Source organism: Thermobia domestica, chromosome 8, assembly GCF_964235325.1.
Source record: "Thermobia domestica chromosome 8, izTheDome1.hap1.1, whole genome shotgun sequence".
Taxonomy (NCBI): domain Eukaryota; kingdom Metazoa; phylum Arthropoda; class Insecta; order Zygentoma; family Lepismatidae; genus Thermobia; species Thermobia domestica.
The window spans coordinates 273,573,174-273,595,592 of NC_137461.1; the positions used below are offsets into that span (position 1 = coordinate 273,573,174).

The 22,419-nt window shown below is 35.1% G+C and overlaps 1 protein-coding gene across 5 annotated transcripts in view; it reads right to left on the bottom strand.

Annotated features, from left to right (window-relative positions):
- Positions 1–4,855: 4,855 nt before the first annotated feature.
- Positions 4,856–22,419, bottom strand: part of NaPi-III (Na[+]-dependent inorganic phosphate cotransporter type III) — a 495,622-nt gene continuing 478,058 nt past the window's right edge. For all 5 annotated transcript variants that reach the window (XM_081769823.1, XM_081769822.1, XM_081769824.1 and 2 more), the window contains 4 exons: positions 16,108–16,226; positions 14,888–15,073; positions 11,163–11,315; positions 4,856–6,630 (listed from right to left, as the gene is read on the bottom strand). In XM_081769823.1, coding sequence (XP_081625949.1) covers positions 6,540–6,630; positions 11,163–11,315; positions 14,888–15,073; positions 16,108–16,226 — 549 coding nt within the window. In that variant the 3' untranslated portion in view covers positions 4,856–6,539. The remainder of the gene's footprint in view (positions 6,631–11,162; positions 11,316–14,887; positions 15,074–16,107; positions 16,227–22,419) is intronic.

A 22,419-nucleotide genomic window follows, 5' to 3' on the forward strand; every position in this document is an offset into this window, starting at 1 on the left:
TGTAGTACAAAACAGATCGAAAAAAAAATTCAATAATACTATCAAACGTAATCGTGAAGTTATTTCAGTTACTTTGACAGTTTTTTACGCAGTTCTTCACTTCATGAGGCAATCAAATCAATTACTTTTTCTTTATCTACATTCTGGAATAAATCTTTATCTAAACATAAAAAGCAAAGCAGACAAATGATTTTGACTTACCGTAGATCTTAGGGAGTTGGGTAGTATATATGAACGATGCACGTATGAGACAACAGGTGAAAGCGAATAAGTGTAAGAGGCCGTTTCGGACTAGAGGGGTCCTTTGCTAAGTTTTACTGTGAGAAGTTTTACTGGCTCACAGGGCCGTACTGATATGAACAAGGGGCTCCAGAAAACTTCTTTCGGAAAGGCGAACTTAGGCTTCCGCAACCTTTTTGGTAGGAAGATTTAAGAAAGCATTTGCGATCGCAAAAATTCGATCAAGGCCTACAGGTACTGCGTCTTGTGATCCCTGACGGGGCCCCTCAGGCCTCGGGCCCATGGCAATCGCCAAGTAGCCAACGTAGCCATTCCGGCACTGCTTTACTCTTTGCTACTACATGCATATTCCTTGTTATTATCGAATTGCTTTGTTTATCATGAAAGCCTTATTTCTAGTTGACTTCTATCAATTCTGAGTACATCTCACGTTATTTCATGCTTACAGGTCACGTCTCTACCAGACTTACTTAGTGCTAGAAATTGGGAACCGTATCATTTATGTTTTATTTAATTGACTTTAATGTTCTCTGTCTATATTTCCAAGCTTCGCTTGGTGGTGCAGAATTCATTCCCAGTAGTTCAGAACCTATAGAACGCGGAGTACTCAATCCTGTAGATTTCCATCTTTTTTTTTGACAGTCAAGGCATCATTCATAAGGAATTCCTGAGGATGCACAATCAACGATCTTTTCTTTCGCGACGATCTCCATACTTGCTGAAGCGAGTTCATCATGTGGAAGAATGCGACAACTGGTTCCTTCTCGATGATAATGCGAGTCCTCACCCAGCTGTAATTGAGACAATTCTTAGCTAACAAGGGACGTATGCGAACTGTGAGAGCTAGATATTTATGAAAATTGGTACCCTGACTAGTCACTCGGTGCGGAAATGCCTTGTTTACCCGCTATAATACATATATTAAGCAGTGACCGGGTGAGGCTGTGCCGAGTTATAATCCAAAAAGGCCAGAAAAAGACATAAAATGAAAAATGTATGCAGGTAAGCTGATACCTACGGGAGCGGGACACGTGACCAAGAACACGGCAGTAGTGTCACACAAACAGTGTTGCCATCCCAATACAAATTTATAGTTTTTCAGATAGAACCTATACCATTTTATGTTATTAAAACAATTGGCATAAGACGTGAAAGAAAATAAGAAAAAAGTGTGCTATCATTGTTGTCAAATAAGGGAGATATGAGGCTCTGAAGTTGAGAAATTATGGGGTTCGTACAGGGAAATGAACAATGTACAAGAAGAAGACTTGAGAAGAACCAAATGTACAGTAGAGAGTAAACTACAGCATCCAGTAACTAACGAGCTTGATACAGAATTCACCCAAAAAGAGCACATAATAGAATTGCCGTAGAAAGAAGTTCCATGAGACATTATGCGAAAATCTGAACAACAAATCTTCCTGTACCGCAGCAACTCCGATGAGGAATCGATATCTTGACCCGTTCCCGAGAGCTATAAAACGAACTGTCTTGGGGTTGCATGGCTTCCAAACCACAGAAACGAAGGCGTAGCGCCTGAAAAAGAGTACAGAAAAGCTGTGACACGATATGTAACAAATATATGACAAGAAAGTACGTCAGAATCGATTCGCAAAGATTAATGAACTGTGATAGGTGTCAGCCGACAGTATGGGAAACGTATAGTTAGCATGTGAGACAATGATGAAGATAAAATACATTGCATTTAAGTTACCAGTAATATACAAGTGCAAAATATTTTAATACACTGTATAATACACCAATGCATACAACAGAAAAGCCACAGATATTATGGGAAAATACGTACACTTCTCGCCCTAGCCGCACACTCGACATGACGTATCAAGCCTTGTAGTCACCGGATGCTGTGGTTTACTCCCTACTATACATTTGGTCCTTCTGCAGTCTTCTTGTTATACATTTGTTCGTTTCATTGCACGGACCCCATAATTTCTCAACTTCAGAGCCTCATATCTCCCTTATTTGGCAACACTGATAACCCCCTTTTTGCTTATTTTCTTTCACATTTTATGCCAATTGTTATAATGCCATAAAATGATATACGTTCTATTTGAAAAGCTGTAAGATAGTGTTGGGATGGCAATACTGCTTGTGTGACAGTACTGCTGTGTTCTTGGTCACGTGTCCCCCTCCCGTACGTACACATTTTTCACTTTCTGCCTTTTTCCGGCGTTTTTGAGGTATAACTCGGCACAGCCTCACCCGATCACTGCTTGATATATTTATTATACGTAGCGGGTAAACAAGGCATTTCCGCACCGAGTAAATATCATCAAGATGATTAGTGATCCACAATTAGTCAGGGTACCAATTTTCATAAACATCTAGCTGTCACGTTTCGCATACGTCCCTTGTATTTAGAGCAGACAAGTATAGAATCTTCAACTTCCTCCATCCTCCTCATTCCTCGGATTTGGTTACCGCACACTTCTTCTATTCCCCAAATTTAAACTGGTACTAAAGCTCATGATTGTTCAGGATATTCAGATATCTGTAACGACATGACTCCAGAGAACGAGTTCAAACCGGTTTTAGAGATCTCGTAAAGAAGGTAAATCTGTTCATTGAGAAAAAATAGAGACTACTTTGAATAATTCCCTCCGCGATTTGCTAACTTTTCGAGTTTCAACATCAGGCATGGAATTTTATTATCAAACTTTTATATATAACATAACCAAATGGTTGATTTCTTGATTTACAGTTTAAAGTCCCTTTTTACCACCAAGGTTACATGAGACATGAACCTACAGCTTAATGTGGAGTCCGAACCGTACAAATTCCCATCGGGAATTGAACACTATCTCCCGCGCCAAAGTCTCGTACACTTACCATGTAACAACAAGGAAGATCGCAATGAAATATTATATATATACTTTAGGAGAAATCCCAATGTTAGTACATACAAAGACCGAGAATCGAACCCGGGTCTCCCACGTCAGGAGCCTAAGTGTTACGCGGGCAACACACTGCGTCTCCTTTCTCCCTTTCGTATTGAGTTGAGCTACAGAATGGTGACATTTGGATTTTCTAAAGGAAGACTAAATCCGGAGGTTTGGACGCCATAGATGTCGGAAGGCTTGAACTTGGGATATTGTGTGCCGAAGGCGTTACTCTTCAAAATTCAAGTTATTAGAATTTAAGGAGTAAGACAGCCTACCAACAAGGCTCATCCTCCAAATTGCGGAAGCTTAAACTCCTACGGCTCCTAACAAGAATTTTAGTAATGATAAAAAAAAATGCATCAAAAGATTGCGATCTTGGTCAATAATTAATTTTTGGATCAGAGGCCACAGAATTTTTGAACGGCCCCTAAATCGTGTTTTCGTATTTTCTACGGAATAATCACATCATACTGAGTTAAGTGATAGTTTGTGTTTGGCTAAACTACATGCAGATCTCCAGATATAAGGCCTACAAGAAAATTTTTGATTGAAATATATTGGATCTTTTGATCCAAAAAGCTCCATCAAGTATGTTTCGTTGTTTATTACAATTAAGGTTAGTTTAAAGGGACAAGTTTTGCCGATAGATGTCACTACAGTCTTCGTATATCTCTCATGTATTTTTTACCTTTCACGAAAATTCACGATTTCTCGTACAAATTTAACCTAGAGATTTCTAATTTTTAGAGAAGGAACTTCATAACCTATTGAAAACAACAATCGACAACGATTTTTTATTTAGAATTTTCTTCATTGTTGAAATTGCTTGTTTGTTGAAATGGATATCGAAACCTTTAACAATATAACTGTTTCAACAATGAAGAAAATTCTAAATAAGAAATTGACACGGATTGTTGCCTTCGATAGAGGTTATGAAGTTCATTCTCCAAAAATTTGAAGTCTCTAGGTTGAAAATTGTAAGAGAAATTGTAAATTTTCGTGAAAGATAAAAAATACACGAAAGAGATACGAAGCCTGCAGTGACATCTATTGGTAAAACTTGTCCCTTTACACCAACCTTAAGCTATAACTGAGTGTTAGAACAATAAGACTCGTTCCCAACCAATGACATTAACAATTGACAACGTTTCATATATATATACAGATCCTGAAAAAAGTGCAACTTACCAAATAAGTATCGCGTTGGACTACCTTTCGCCAAGTGAAAAATTGTTATTCCAAGAACCCCGTGAAAAGATCAAAGTAAGAGGGGGACAGATCATGAAGATAATAGGAAAAAGAAGAAACAGCATGCTTGGCCATCTTATTCGGCACTCCGATTGGATCACCGTGCTGATAAAGGGAAAGACTGAAGGAAAACCAGGAAGAGAAAGACCAAGGATAGAATATTTAGATGCAGTTATGAAGAAGAGGCCTTCTCAAAGTATAAAAGACCTCTCCGAAGAGAGAGAAAAGTTTAAAAATTTCTATATTGCCCACCAACCTATGGTTGAGGTGAGAAAGAAGAAGGAAGTTCATAATATGGTAATGGAACGAGTCTTGATGTGAAGGTAATAATAACTTTTGAAACAGAAATTATTTGTTCCAATAACCAACACAGCAAGTTGAATCATATTAAAATTTTCATTGAGTTCTACAAACTTGGTCATAACAGAAATTATTACATTACAAATGAAACAAAACAAAATTCGTTTTCATCTTTATTTTTTTAAATTATTACTACAATTTTTCACATTTCCTTTTTGTTTTTTTATCTTTCCTATAAAAAAGCAACAATTTACACAGTCTTTCGAAAGAGCATTTTTTTTTTTTCTTGTTTTCCTCTTTTGAATTCTCAATGCAAAAAATGCACTTCGGTTGAAATATTTTTTTTCTTTCTTTCTTTCTTTTCAATTAAATTAATTTATTATTCACATATGAAAGCACTTAAACAAGATTTTGTGTACAACATTATACACATTACTTATATATGAAGCAAGCGTAATAAACAATTTCATTTCATTTTTTCTTTCTTTCAAATTAACATTTGACATGAGTAGAATTAATTTATTTATTTTTTTTTCAATTTATGCATGAACAACACATACGTATTATTATGCTTATTATTATTATTATCATCATTATTATGCAACTCGTTCTATGGTACAGTTTGCTGAGCACTAAGACAAATTCAAATCCGATAAACTCTAGTGCACAACAGCTGATAACTATTACAAACATAAATAACAACGTGTTTAACTTTCGTCACAAATCAATGAGCAACTAACAATGTATGTATGTGTATATATATATATATATATATATTTATATATAACCACACTCAAGATGAGTTATGAGTTCCGTAGTATTGCTTGTGCACATATCTGCTATGTCTACATGCTTTTTAAAAATAATAAATAAAAATTTGGCAATTTCATACAAGAAATTATTTGTTTTTAAAACAAAAAGAGCAAACTGTACTTTTTGTGTGTATGTATTATTTTTTTGTACTTTGTTCATATGTGCCAATTTATTTTCGTCTATAAATTAGGAAAAAAAAACTAACATATACATATATTTACCTATTTATCTACAATATGCATACATATATATATAAACTAAAACAACAGCTTGTTTTTTTTTAAAAAAAATAACTCAAGAAAACATCATAAAGATCATATTCCTTTCTTAATTAAGTAAAAAGAATTTTCACTTTCTTCACATAATGTATAAAATAAGCACATTAAAGGGGGGAAAAATCAGACTATGGAAATGTACTTCTATTACAATACATTTCATAATTCTTTTTTTTTTTAAAAAAAAAAAAAAACTTTGTACATATTTTCTCAAGTTCATATGTATTTAAAACTCTCATTACGTCACTATCTCTCACCACATTTGTCAAAAATTTTCAATTGTCGTTCAATACATACAGTCACATCATACGCGCAAATTCATGTATAGTTTTGGATGTGTAAGTCTGTATTTTTCTATTCAGACAGATATTGTCTTCTTCCTTTACATATTTTACATGGCAACATTGTCCATATCTGTCAATTCACAAATCACTCACACAGTATCCTTTTAACACTTTTTTTTTTTAACAAGTCTATGCAATAACGTCACATTTATCATTATTTGTTTATATATGCATGTATAATATATATATATACTTCTGGCAATATTTACATCTTAAACTTATTGTTTTGTTTTACAAAATGAAATACCCACACACATGCTGTTTAACTTTCAGCGAAAATGCTTTTATGCATAACAATACATTCTTTTGCTGTAAATCCTCTGCATTAACAATTTGCTGTAAGACGCAACATGCAATGTCGATTATATAAATTGATGACATCTTCTGCAATTTTGTTCTTCTTTTTCTCTTTATAATTAAAGAGCTACTGCTCGTAATATGGCCATCGAAGCTGCACTTAGTCCCCCAGCTACAGGAACTGTTACCACCCACGCGAATATGATATTTCTGCAAAGAAGAGAAAATGCATCAATACTTATAATGTAAATGACATTTTTGCAAGGGAGGGAGAAAATGCACTAATACTTATAATGTAAATGACATTTTTGCAAGGGAGGGAGAAAATGCACCAATACTTATAATGTAAATGACATTTCTGCAAGGGAGGGAGAAAATGCACCAATACTTATAATGTAAATGATATTTCTGCAAGGGAGGGAAAAAATGCGCTAATTTTTACAATCTAAATATTTCTGCAATGGAGAGAAACAAATACATTAATGTTTACAATGTAAATGATATTTCTGCACAGGGCAGAGAAAATACATTAATATTTATAATGTAAATGATATTTTCGTAAAGGAGGGAGAAAATACAATATTTCAAGTAAGATTTTACTCACATTAGAAAGTAGAGTAAAAAGCCAAGCTAACTATTATTAACCGTTGTGGCCTCTGGCTTTATGCTTAAACTTAACAATAACTTCGAACAAAAAATCAGTGCAAATTTTTCCGATTTAAAGATACGATACTCTATGACTTGATTTCCCTCTCCCCCTCTATTGCTAGGAGAGATTTATATATATATAAACTCCATGGTTCTGGATAATCACAATAACATTTAAAACACAGTTCTGACCAGAACAAAATGAATTATTTAATAATGTTATACTTTTTTTTTTTCAGTTTCAAGGACCTAACGTCCTCTTCATCAGACATTGAGAAAAGACAGATGACAGCAAATCTTATATCTTTCTCAGCCGTTAGTTAGCATTAAGCTTTTTTACAAGCCAGTGCCTAAGTGTTTATTAGAACCCAATGCTTAAGTATTTATTACAACCTAATGTCTAAGACTTTAATTAAAAAATGCAACGCTTATGTCTTTTATTACAAGTCAATTCTAAGTTTTTATTATAAGCAAAGCCTAAGTTTTTATGAAAATCCAACGTCTAAGCCTTTATTATAAACTAACGTCTATACGTCTTTATTACAACCCAATGTCTGTATTATAAGTCAACGCATAAGTATGAGCTTGTGTAATTAAAATGTATGATTTTACATCGGGTGAGAAACCACCCTCTGTTACACAACTAATAGAACGACCGATGTCATACATACGTCGTCAAAAACCCTGTACAAGCTAATGTCTACATCTCTACTGTATTACAAGTTAACACCTAAGTCTCTATTAAAAGCCAACATCTAATAGCCAATTACAAACGAATGGCTGGATCTTTATCACAAACTAACTCCCGAGTCTTTGTCACAAGTCAATGCGTAAGCCATTAATAGAAGTCAACATTTAGAAGTATTTACTTAGAGCCAACGTCTAACTATTTATTTAAAAAAAAAAAAAAAAAATGCCTACGTCATCGTTACAAGTCAACGCCAACGTCTTTATTAAACCAACATCTACGTTTCTATTACAAAGCAATGCCTGTTTTTATTACAAGACAAGCCCAAATCTTTATTGCAAATCAATGCATAGGGGAAGGCGTTGTAACTGTGAACACTTTTAGAGTCTTCGAAATTTTGGTGCTAATATTCAGCACTTTCCCCCCAATTTTTGTCGTATATTTGAAGTGCCATCTCTTTGCTATCAGATAGGATGATTTTTAAACGTGTTACATAATTACAGTAGCTTTTATAGGATATAATAAGAAAACCATCCGTTTAGTTCACAGGTACATTATGGTCATGTACCATTGAACAGACCCTCTTGTACCTTTGAACAAGCTGATAATTACAACGTTTCTGAGGCAATAATATAAAAAAGAAGCCACAAATAATAATAGTTATAAATTACAATAAAAGATTTAGCTATAAAAAGTTAACCAGAACTGAAATTTTATTGATTAAATTAAATATTGAAAGAAGTTCTAACAAAAACTTGTGAACAATAAAGTTGAGCATATACAACTTTTTAACATAACCTTATATGTTATACAATAAACGAATATTTAGAAACTAATTAAAATTATAATTAATAACTTTATATCCTAACCTAACCTATATAAAATATATCAATTGTTTTAACTACTTACATTGTGTAGCTTTAAACAGTATTATTTATCGTTCAAAGGTACACGGTGCATTAATGTTCATAGGTACAAGAGAGCCACCATTAAGAAAAAAAAAGTGCTTCACTACCTTAAATATTGAACAGAAGTTAAAACTAAAAATATTACTGTATTCACCAATGATTCTACCCCAAGTTTGGACAAATAAATATCACAAGCTGCGAAAACCGAGGAGCACAAAACTCAAAAGGTAACTACAAAAAAAATCTTCGTTTTGGGGGTGAAAAAAATTAATAGGAACATTACTCGGCACAATACTCAGTAAACAACAGCCAAACGCGTTTGTAGTGCATTTTTTCATGTACTCTTTCAAACGAATTTTAATCACTGCACCTAGATAGCTCTGAATTCGAGAAAAGCACAGGTGTTCAAAGGTACATTGTTTCAAAGGTACAACATCTTCCCCTAAGCTTTTATACAAGTCAACGTCAAGTCGACACTATAAATCAACGCGTAAGTATGGATGTGTGTGTGATTGAAATGTCAAATTTTACGTCTGGAGGGAAATTATCCTCTATAATGCAATCAATGAATGAAGTAATGTCATGCGTACGTCGTTACAAACTGTACAAGCTAATGTCTACTCCTCTACTACAAGTGAACGTCTAAATATTTATTATAGGCTAGTGCCTAAATCTGTATTAAAACTAATGCCTATGCTATATAAGTCTAGGAGCGAAAGTATTAAAAGCCGACGTCTAAGCCTTTTACACACCAAAGCATAAATCATTAATAGAAGTCAAAGTCTGGAAGTCTTTATTTAAACCCAACGTTTAACTCTTTATTAAAAGCAAACGCCTACGTCTTCATTACAAGTAAACACCTACTCTTTACTAAAACCAATATCTTTATTACAAACCAATGCTTAAGTCTATATTATAAACCAAGCATAAGTATTGGGTTGGTGTGACTGAAATGTCCGTTTACGTCTGGTGGAAAACCACCTCCTCTAACCAAACCAATGGATGAATCAAGGTAACGCGTATGATGTCAGACACTCTGTCAATGTTCAGAAAATAGCATGGAGTACTTATTTAGTTAGGCGGTACTGTTGTTCAACGGGATCTTTTGAAAGTTAATCATGGGGAGCACACAAATTGCGAATGACTTTCCTTTACAAGTTCAAACTGGAATATTCTGTATATCTAGCTGCGAGAAACAGCAACAACGCATTTGGGCTAGGAATTGTGACTGAACTCACCATATGCTGTTAGTATGTGAAATTTCCTTCCGGCAATACTAAAGAATAAGCCCTGCGGCTACCGACTGTAAGCGTGTTCTGAGCAGCTCCTCAGGAACAACGTGAAAGCGAACCCTCGGGAAAATGTTTGCGCAATTGCAGATGAGTTAGACATACACCATACTACTTTCCTTCAGTGCCTCTACGCAATCGATAAACTGAAAAAGTTTAAGTAATAGATACCACATGAGTTTTGACAGCGGCCAACAAGGATCGCTGTCTGGAGGTGCGCTGTTGTCTGAGTTCGCAGAATAGCCAGGAAGACTCCCTGCATCGGATTGACACTTCCGATATACAATGGATCAATCCGGTGGTTGGAATGTGATCAACGTCCAGGGCAGTTTCCAAAACCACTCCTCCAAGCACAGAAGGTGTTGGTATGGTGGTTTATGGCAGGGGTGCCCACAAAGGGGGGCTATGACGCAAACTGCGTCATTGAAATATTTGCGGGGGCTAAAAATCTATATAAATATGTTTGAGGGAGTGTAAAAATTAATCGAAAAGATTTTTTTTTCATGGAAGAACACTTACGGATAGACAACTGAGGGGGGTGCGTCATGGACATGAGGGCGGGGTGGGCACCACTGGTTTATGGTGGAAGTGATCAAGCAAGTCTTTCTCCGTCGAGACAGAACCATCAGTGCGGACTGTTACTCATGAATGCAATGTAACCATCGCTCCATGAAATGCACGATAAACCTGTCTGCAAACATCTAGGAATGGTCGACAATCATGCTGCACGAAAATTCATTCTCACATGAATCTCGATGAAACCATCCCTTACCGAATGTATCTCTTCCATCGATTACCATCTCCTCCGGCATCACTATAATTTGTTAGAGGGAAGAATTTTTCTGATAACCGGATGGTGCAATAGATGGTTGAGGACTTCTTCGAATGCAGACTATATACTTCTTTGATCATAGAATCCAATTGGCTGGCTGAATGATGTCAAAATTCTAAGGCTGCAGTCGGAGTGACTAACCAGGGATTGTAGTTCCATTTTCATTGTTTTTGCCTTTCCTTTGAAAAAGACACATGTCATCCGGATATTTCAATTGCAACACCCCAATACTTATTCAAGCCCATGCATACATATTACAAATACTTAGAACTTTCTGGAGAACCGTCTTGGATCCATCAATTGGATCATATGATGAATTTCTGAAACTGTTTATTACAATACAAACTAAATAATTTTAATTAACCTGTTTTCCTCACCTGAAAAGTTTCCAGTCCACGCCTTGTTTGGAAGAGCTTGCCCACCCAACAAACACGACAGATCCCACTTTACAATGTGTCGTACTGATTGGTAGTCCAATTTTGGATGCTAGCAACACAGTAAACGCAGCACCAATTTCTATGGTAAAGCCACTGTGGAAACAAAGAACAACAATGCCTTATAAATTTACTCTGTTAAATTTACAAAATATTTTTTTTTATATTACAAATTGTATAACAACAAAATATTAAATAGACAAGTAGCACTACATTGTTAATTTTAGATTTTTTGGGAGGGGGGGGGGAAGGAGGACAGGGTTGAAAAATCAAGTTGCAATGTGTTACAGCGCCGACAAAACTATTGTTTTCAATACAAAATTGATGAATTTGTAATGTTACACGTCAGCAAAAGAGAACTGAATCAATTACTGTGAAAACAAGCTATATAATACATTTGAAAAAAGTGAGATGGTGGTGGTTACTTAAAATAAGTGCATGTTCATTTTCCACCAATGGATCACTCATTAACGAGTGTGGTTTGACAAAACTCTTTTATACGAAGTGTATCAACAAGGACTATACAACTTTGAAACGTCATATTGATTGATTTATTTACCTTACAAACATGGTTTCGGTGTCATTTAGTAGCAAAATACATCGTTTTTTTTTAAAACCTTATATTTAAAAAGGCTCAATGCTGCTTCCATTGTTGATGGTGCATACATACCATCTGAAGTCTTACTTGCCCTACAACGTCTTCAGAAGTACGGGAACAACCTGATAAATAAGTCGGTCTACTGGGAGGATCTTTACTATACTTTGTACGAAAATTATGTTGCACAGTTGTCGCAGACTTAAATTCTTCAAACCAAACCACACAGCTAGGACGCTCGGGACCAGTAAAGGCAGCCATCTTTGCTCCAACTGCCGCTAGCGCTTGCGGTGGCTTGTTTCTGAACTAGTGTACTACGTGAGTCAAAACTTGATGTATTTTGCTACAAAGCGACACCAAAACCATGTCTGTAAGATCAAATCTGTCTATTGAGAGGACGTTTAAGACCATTCTCGCATTTTTTTAAGCGATGTTCAAAATATGAAGTTGAAAAACAATGCTGTCAAGGATCAGGGAAGCAGAATTGTCTTCAACATTGGGAAGCGGGTAGATTTGAGACTTATTCTAGAGGGGACATCAATTTCATATCACTTTTCTTTGCGGCAATCGGACACAAATCATCACATTTCTCCCCCCCCCCAAAAAAAAAACATATTTCAAATCGGATTATTGAGAGGACAGTCCCCTCAGTTCCAAGACTGGAGGGGACATGTTCCCCCCACACCCAGGGATTTGCGCCAGTGTGTAAGATAAATGAAAAAATCAATATGAGTTTTCAAAGTTGTAAAGTTCTTTTTGATACACCCTGTATATTTACCCTGTCCGTGCGTCCGGGATACAAAAAATCTCAAGAATTACTTGACCAATCATCCTCAAATTTGGTAGAGGGTCAAGAGTTAGGAATCGAGTTCCTTTTTAGGACCGATACTTAAACCGGAAGTGGTAGAAATTAATCATTTCGGGTTTTAACGGGGGTTGATCATCTTAGAATAAAAACCGTAATAGACAGCAAGAAGTGATTCTCTGCAATCAATTAAGCTTTCCAAAAGTATATTCCAACTCTACTCTAATCTCTCTATTGAAACCAGAAGTGGCAGAAAATCAACCACTTCCGGTTTTAACTTCGATCGCTATAGAGTGAAAACGATAGTGGATAGCGAGAAGCGGTTTTCTGTAATCGATTAAGCGTCCGAAGAATATATTCTATCTTCACTCTAAACTTCCTACTAAACCCAGAAGCAGTATAAATCTACTACCATCTCCGCTTTAAAAAATAATTGAGAAAATAGCACACCATGCAAACCAAACTTCACGTGATAGTGGTGTGTGTCGTGTATACGTGATCAGTGGCGTAGGGAAGGGGTGGGACCAGGGGGGCCGCCCCCTCCCAAAGAGTTCTGACACTTCACTTTGGTACTTTGATGTTCGCAATTTTATTTTTTCGGAAGAAACAGCAATTGCCTTTCATGTACTATATTTGAAAATAAAATATGTCACTAAACAGTTCCTAGACAAACTAGGTCTTATGCAGAGTCGTTTTGAAGTATGATTAGTGTCATACTAAATACCTGACTACTGCAGGAAAAATATGTTAGTCGAACTCTTTAATATGGCACTAATCACCGATCAGAACGAATGTGCATAAGGCCTACTGCGTTCGCCAACATCGTTTTTGTTCTTTAAAAATGTCAACATTTTGGGGTCTTTATTATTATTATTATTATTATTATTATTAAAACTAAACATTCTGGCACAACAAACGCATATATATATATAATATGCCTCCCAACACTGAGCTTCCCCCCCCCAAAACAAAAGTCCTGGCTACGCTACTGCACATGATAGTGGTATTTGTTTTACTTTTACAATACCTGAATCAATCAGAGTTATGGCATCATCACTCATTATTCAATCTCCAAACTTGTCCTCTATTCTACAAGTAACTTATATTGAGATATTGGAAGGTGTTTTTATTATTATTATTATTATTTATTATGCATTTTTTTAAATTAAAAAGTACAAGAGGAGAGAATATCTTGTTGCTACGGTATAAAATTTGAGCACGAACAAATATTTGGCTTTGGACGAAACACAAAGAGGATTGAATAAAATACTTTAAGTCATTGATATGCATATAAATGTGCTGATTTCACATGCTCCAGAAACACAGAATATCTTAATAAATAACATTAATTGTATTTCTTCTGTACTCTGCAAATGTTCTCATTACATTTTGTTATGCATCCCCGTACCGTAACGTACAATATATGACTCGTTACGTCGGTACCGGGAATCTGAAACATGGATCAAGTAATACAGGGTGTCCCAAAAGTCATACCGGGCTACTTTTGAGAAAAGTGCACCAAATAGCATTAGTTTGAGAATACATGAACAATCGGGCTGATTATCAACCACGGCTGATCTCTTGGTATCCACCATATTGGATTTAGCTCGAATTTCTTAAATGGATAATTACAAGTGCGATACACGAAGAAAGGCTAGCATTTGCTCAGAAACACAATAGTGAATTCGGTTTCTTGAAATTCGTAGAAACAACTACTTTATTGTCACTTATATTGTGAAAACTAAAAGTATTTTAAAAAAAGAGCAACTTTGTACAACTTATATTCGTACATTCGTTTCGTTAATTTGTATGTTTCGTGTTATTTTACATATCATGGGACAGAGACAGTTGAAACTAATACAGAATTTACAAATATAAACAGGGGTAATAAAGTAATTACTCGTGTTCCCAGGTATTTTTCTTTCATTAAAAAACAAAAAAAAAAAATTGGAATGTCAAGGTGAGAGATTGCCCTCTCTTGCCCCTATATGGACGTCGATTATGGATCTGCAATCATTGGAATCGTTTTAAACTATCGATTACGAATTTCACTCAGCATGTTTAAAATGCATTATAATGTCGATACCCAAGGGACAATTAGTACAAATTAACTGAATGAAGAGAACATCTTGTACATATTCTGACTATCAACTGCACCATAGCATTTCTACTTTTCCTGCTAAAATGTGTGAAACATCAATTCTCGGATTGAGCATATTTTACAATATATATATATATATATATATAAATCCATTCGTGAATACTTACGTGGAGGGAGTTATTTTCGTGAGATCTTCACCAATAGTCTTGATGACTCTTCTGCCCCAGATCCAAAGGCCAAGCGCTATTCCTACACCACCATACACCAGAATGTACCACGGAGTCTCAGCTTTTTGCTGCACAGAGCCTTCGACGTATATCAAATACAATCCTATCAACGGACCAATTGCATTGCTGAAAATACAAAGAATTTTCTTTAGATTTTTTTTTTTTTTTTTTTTTTTTACGTACATCACCAAAACTTCTGTCCTCTCAAGGGCTCAATAATTTTATTATAAATCCAATAATCTTTTTATTTTTCTATTTATTTTAAGTATTATTGTAAGAGGATTGAGTATTTACGCCATTTTAGTTTCTCAGTCTACTGACTGAGAAGTATTCTATTTTCCTCATCCCATTGATTTATATGGAAAAGTATTTTTTTTTTTTCTTTAAAATAAGCACTCTGGTCATTGATTTATATAGGTAAGTATTCTTTGAGTATTCTTTCTTTCTCTAAAATGAACAAAGATTTTAATGGTTCAATTTCACTAATGGCTTCTTCAAGTCTATTTAAATGCCCATCCCTTTGTGAAAATTAAAATCCATGCTACATATTGTTAATATTTATAATGAAATTTAATTGAAAATAATACTATATGGGGAGGGAAAATTAAAACAATTTTGTTGCAATGAATTTTAAGTATCATAAACGCAATAGCAAACATAATTGAAACCGAATTTTATAATATTTTATCAACAATGCCAATGCCCTAGCTATACTGGATACTGTTTCTTGTAAGATCAGCAAAGTCAAGCAGTGCCAGGTCTGGTTAGAGGAAAGATAGGTGGCATTGCGTCGTCCATCCAATGTAAGAAGGACAATTGGAGAGCTACTTGAAACAAATAAGTAGCGAATTTTGTTCTAAAAAGTCAACATTAACAGCAAGAGGAACCGATATGCTGACCATACATCATCCCAAAGATAGTAGTGCCACAAGTCAGCCTATAGGCCCTGGGTCCCTAGGGGCTGTTGGATCAGGAGTTTCGTTTAGTTTTTATAATGCATCAAGAGTCTAATACTATTGCGATAAGATGATGTATAGCTGGGTCCATTTTGTAGTTTATGTCGTTCGTGTCTCAGCTCAAACTCATGAGGCAGTTCGTAGTTCGAAAACCAATAAAGCTCAATATATAAATAAATAAATAAATAAAAAGTAAAAGCTCACCTAACATCATTTCCACCATGGGCAAAAGAACCGAAAGTTGCCGTGAGTACTTGGAGGAAAGAAAACAGCTTTGCCACCTCAGCTGAATCCTTTGAATCTTCTAATTTCACTGCTGGAGGCTGAAAATTATAATATTTGTTTATAAGAAATTATTATCATTATTCAACAGGCAATTTTAAGGTCATTTGATACATAAATATTTTAATGACACATGGTATTATTTATTACCATGTTCTTCTCACAAAGTATTAAAAAAATAAAAAAAATAAAAACTCAACATCCTTGAAGACACAAGTACAGTAAATTAACTGCCGTAATCAGAAGAAGCATATTTAGAAAATAAATGGAAATACTAAAATAAAGTTGCGCAGAAGAGAGAACAAATGGTATAGGAGAGACAACAGCATATAATCTATAATCTGTGTGAAACTATAATCACCTATCTTCGGAATGTGTAAGATAAAGTTGCACATGAGTTAAGCTTCTGCACAGGGCAAGAAAAACTGAAGCCCCTATGATATCAAGAAACAAAACCAACAAGATAAACAAATAAGAATTATAAAAGAAACCACTAAAGATTGCAGGCAGGGCAGGCCCTAGACATTTTCCCGCCCCCTTTCTCTAGAAAGAACAAATCTTAAAAATCACGATTTTAACTGTGCTACCCCATCATGAATAACGAAGGGTAGGGAAAAGCATTCGGACTCAGAAAGACTTAAACACTACAAATACAATCGCATTGAGTCGTTTTCCTTTAAATAATAATCTATTATGTTATAATGTATCTCAGTGAAAGATAAAGCCATCGCCGGCTACGATCCCTTAGCGCCTTACCATATCCCTCTCGTAACATGAGATTTAGCGAACAGGGGATAGTTGACCTTTCGGCCGTTGTGGCGCTACTAACGTGCACTAAACAGAAGGACAGGTTGCCTGTCACATAAGTCTGAGTGGATTTAGACAAGTGTAGTGTGGTCAGGATTGCCAAAGAAAAATAGTCTAAATAAGGGATGGGTTGACGAGTTTCAATGAGTATTAACAAGAAGGGTTTTAATAAACATAATCTAGTGGTAGAAAATGAGCCAGGCATCACATAAAAAGTAATCATTTTAGACTGAAAGAAATACAAAAGTATGAACTAATACAAAGAGTTAATATAGATCTAAGACAAAAATAGGTAAATCTTACTTTTAAAACATTGAATTTACGTAATCTAAACTATTTCAAAAATCCTACTTCACGCTTGACTTAACTGTACTGATAAAATTTTTCGTTTGGATTTTTTTTTTTTTTTTTTTTTTTTTTTTTTTTTTTTTTTTTTTTTTTAAGGCTGTTGAAAAACTTAGCTGTCATTAACTGGGAGAAACACACATTTCTGTGTCAGTCCATTTCAAATCTATATGTGAGAAAACTCTTTCCACAAATTAATTTGACGGTGGGATCCTTAGGCGAAAGGGGACGACTTTAAATAAATTTGGCAAATCGGAGCTTTTCTGAAATAACATTTGCCATTTACTGGCCAGGCTCATGACGACTCATTAAAAATTGCGGGCTTTAAAGTCATTGTCATTTGGGCATTGAGGTCATTGAGGTAAATTCGTCATTTGGGCAAAATACGGGACTTTTGCTGCCCCGTATCGAAGCTCCCTGGGACGCGGGACAAAATCATAAAATAAGGGACTGTCCCTTAAATTCCGGGACATTTGGGAACCCTGAGTGTGGTGTTTTACGTGATTTTTCTCCTTGCTAAAAAGAAAAAGAAGTCACGTGGCGTGTGTAGGCACTATAGTTGCATAATACTTGCAGTATATGTACTAAAATTAACTGCACAAAAAGTATTCTTTTATTGTTTTAACTGTGGTATATTGTTGTGTATCATTTTGTCTGGGAGCAGTGATATATAGGTTAGCAGAGACATTGTATGTACTCCAATTTTAAAAACTGGATTACTATGTCTGCCTTCCACCGCAAATTCTACTAATATTTCAAAGGAAAATACATATTCTCAGTCACTTTCCTGATTCCGAAACATATATCCCCATACCAGATACAGTTACAGAATTGTTGACTGGTCTTCATACTGATCCTAGTAACTGTTGTTTTTTGCTTGTGTAATTAATTTTATTTATTTATGTTTCTGAGTAGTAATGGGATCTATGCGTAGGTTGGTTCTTTTCTAAAGAAAAAATAGATCTAAAACCTTAGCTTATGGGCAAGAGTGCCGATTTCTGTGTAACTTTGGAGGAGCCCTATGGCAGATACGCTTTAGTATAACAGGAAAACGAATTACCATATACTGTAGAAATTGGAGAACTTACTTCAACTTAGGGGAGCCAATTAGGGAAGCCAATTTCAACTTCGGGGGGCCTGGCCTCCAAAGCTTCCCAAGATTGATGCCCTTGCTAATGGAATAGAAGAAGAACCCAGAGCCTTTATTTCAGATACTATCCCAGTATTTGGTGTGCCAGTAGTAACCTCAAATTTCCGTAATACTTATCTAGATAAAATGATTTTATTTACTTTTGTGAAATATCGTAGTAATATATTAGTAGACTCCTATTTACATCTTACTAAAACAGATAATATACAAAGATCCCATGTTGTAGAAAGATATTTATGTATTTCTGACAATCTACCATATGAAACCTACTAATACAATAATGAGAGGGAAAAAATAACCATTTTGCACTAGGAGAAAAATAGACTCATTAAAGTGTAAACTAAAAGTGAAATTCAGTTAAATCATAACGCAAATGAAACCCAATCCTTAATTCAGACTGTACACACTATATACACAATAAGAAATTAGTCAACTCAAAACATTTTTAAGAAATTAGTCAATTCATAACATTTTAGCCTATTGTTCACTACTATTGTCACAATTTGTATAATCCTTTAATGTTCCCATTTATGGTTTTCTTTTCAGACATTTTATCAGGAACAGTGAAATTAGCTTCTATTGCTTTCTTAGGAAGTTTTGTAGATCGGACAATTATTCAAAGTATAGATTGTGCCTCATGTCACAAACTTATCAGTCAGGACAAATGCAAATCCACGCTTATGAACTTGATATATAAACAATATAGTAGAAACGTAATGCGCTATCCTACAAAAGAACTAGTATGGGTGATTCACGTTGTTGAAAAGGCCAATCGGTTTGTGAACACCCGAATTTCGGAAACTCTTTCCGCCTATATTGTTTCCTTTCTGCAACACGTTTAGTATTTGCAGTGCCTCTTTTCGGACAATCATTCATTCAAATTAAGTGTAAAAATTTGCGATGTAATAGTTCCAGTGTTGCTGAAGAACATAGCAGATGTTGAAACAGGATGTTTTGAACATGCAAAATTTCTAAATGCCAAGCCATTATCTGGGGAAGTGCCTCGTTTGTAATTTGTAAAGGATTTCTTGCCGGTGTGTTTGTATTATCTTTTATTCTTAATTAATCGATACTAATTGTATTCAATTTTAAAAACAGTTTAGTTTTTGTGAGACTATATGGGGGGACTTACGAATTCTTTTCCTGTTATAGCTAGCCGTTTCATTTGCCTGCTACACAGAGAAAATATTGGTGCACGTAACTAGCGCCACAGCGGCTCCTAAAGGAACTAGGCTGTGTTCGCTTGTCTGTGCTGTTTGGGAAGGCGCTAAGAGATCGTAGCCGGCGATGATAAAGCAAACACACCTGCAGAGGAAAGATTGTGATTTTTATAGAATTAAATATCGAGTTTCAATCAATACATCAGTTTGCAATTCCAGTACAACTAGCTCTTTTATCTTTATTTCTTGATTTTCTTTCTACGTGTTAAAAAATAATAATAATAAAACCTGTTTCCACCTTCAATGATAAGGAACTTGTTTGTGGCAAGAACAAGGCTAGTTTTCATAACAAAATTGTGATAACTAACTAAATGGAACAGGTGTATGCTACTGTTGGAGAATTGAGTTCTTGTATTTGACAACAATCAAGCAATTCATGCTAGGATTTGTTTGACCATTTGCTTTAGCACTATCCATGCGGCCTTAAACTAACGCGATCTAAACATGATTTGTGAATATAGTATTCAAATAGAAGGACAGTTTAGTGAATTTAACTACCATCATCATGAAGTTTGTTTTCAACAAGAAATAATTATTTTAAATAATATAATTATGACAGATTTACCGCCCCTCGAAAGTTGCCGCTCCGTGCAAATGCACGTGTTGCATATATTGTAGAGCCGGCCCTGACTACAGGAATTTTTAAACATCAAAGTTCAGAGAGTATACAGTAAATTAGTCAAGAAATTACTAGAAGCAAGGACAACGATTTTTAACTAAAAGTAGAATATCTAATGTGGGTAATTACTTAATGAAACCAAGAATACATCTCAATAATATTAACACGTCATACGCCTTCCCCGCTGGTTTAGTGGCTAGCGCATGTCTTTTGTGTACGTAGTCCCGAGTTCGATTCCCGGTGGGAGAACACAGAAAACATTGAATATAAGGATCATTTGTCTCCTTTAGTCTAAAGAGCATAATCGTGTGACATTAAACTTTAAGAAAAAACGCTACACTGGAAGTGGTGGAAAATGATTTGAGGTCTTTGTGCATTGATTTACAATTTGTTGACGTTTCTCTACTTCAAACATTTTCTCAAATAGTGAAAATACTTCATAGGTTTAGAATGCTGGAATAATTTTTTATCAGTGTTCCCAGGTAGGAAAATTCTTAGAAAATTTAGTTCTTCAGGCAATGTAAAATTTCACTTACAGAAGGGACTGAAAATGGGGAATTTATCTCTGAAACACTTACAACAAGAGTTAGTAGAGAGTAGTTGTTAGACCCGGATGTTGTTAGGTAAGTATTGTGCCTGATATATGGGATTGGTACATATCTAGGAACGCTAAATGCTACTACAGAAATATGTGCAGGGTGATTATAAATGATTAATCGTGTTTGAAAGGTCAATATAAAAACTGCATAACATATACAATAACGAATGATACACTAAATTATACAGAAACTATCCAAGTTTTATACGTACTGTTACAAAAGTTCAATGTGGCTTCCTTCCATCACAGGACACACATCTATGCAGTAATCTAGTTCGCTTGATACTCATTCTATTATATCCTTACTAATAATAGTAAATGCAGCTGTAATCCGATCTTGGAACTCATCGACAGTTGTTGGTTGTGGGGGCACATACATTGTGTCTTTCACATGTCCCCGAAAAAAAAAAAAAAATCACAAAAACCGTCAGACTGGAAGATCTAGAAGGCCATGGGAAAAGCGGTATTTTATGCCTTCTGCTGCACAGACGCCATTTTAAAACGGCATATTGAGCTGCCATCTGTCACCAAAAGCCAAGATTACGAATATGAAAAATTAAACCTTCAAATACGTTCTTTCGTTTCATAATTAGCGCAAACGTATTGTATTAATAGTTTCTGACATATTTCACTCTAAAACCAGATGAATCATTTATAATCATCCTGTATGTATCCATACTAACCTATGCTAAGGAAGCATAAATAATAACGAAGATGAGATTCTCAGAAAGATTTCACGGACAGGAAAAAATAAATCGAATAAGAATTGCGTTCATCAAGAATTGCGTTATGAATAATGACAATGATACACTATCAGGAAAATACCTTTCTATAACCTAAGTAGTTACTATTTCACATTCATTTACATGTTCAATTTATATTTTTGTATTGTTTCATAGTGAATCTATTTGTTTGCGGGAATTACTCAAAAGAGACTGGAAGAACTTCCTTTATCATTCCACACTCATTATTATTAATATGTAAATTCACTTAAAAAAAAGCGGTTGACTCATATCCGAAGGTATCTTGTTTGGTAAGTGTAGCTGCATCAAAATATCCAAATTGCATAAAACGCGTAAATATTTCACGATTCTGACTGACCATTTGATCATGAAGACCAAAGTTGAAATATGTGTCTTCTAATGTAATTACATCTTATGGTACACCTCTTCCATTAAAGAGTACACATTGGAAACTAAAATTAAATTGTCTACCACTGCAATATTGATTTCAGCCAGTACCGTACCGTTGAAAATCAGCGCCCGGGGCGCGAGTATACGACGGCGCCTCTGTACATATGAATGAGGTCGACAGAGCAGCCGCAAAGCGCCACCACGGTTGGCGCGAAGCATAATAAGATTTTCAAAAATAAACTCTGCTCTTCTTTGATTTTGAGCATTTTTTATTACTTTTTCCTTCCATTTTATATACGAGTGGACATGCATTTTTCTAACATGAGTAACATTATAGGACCAGTTCCTAAAGCACGAAGAGG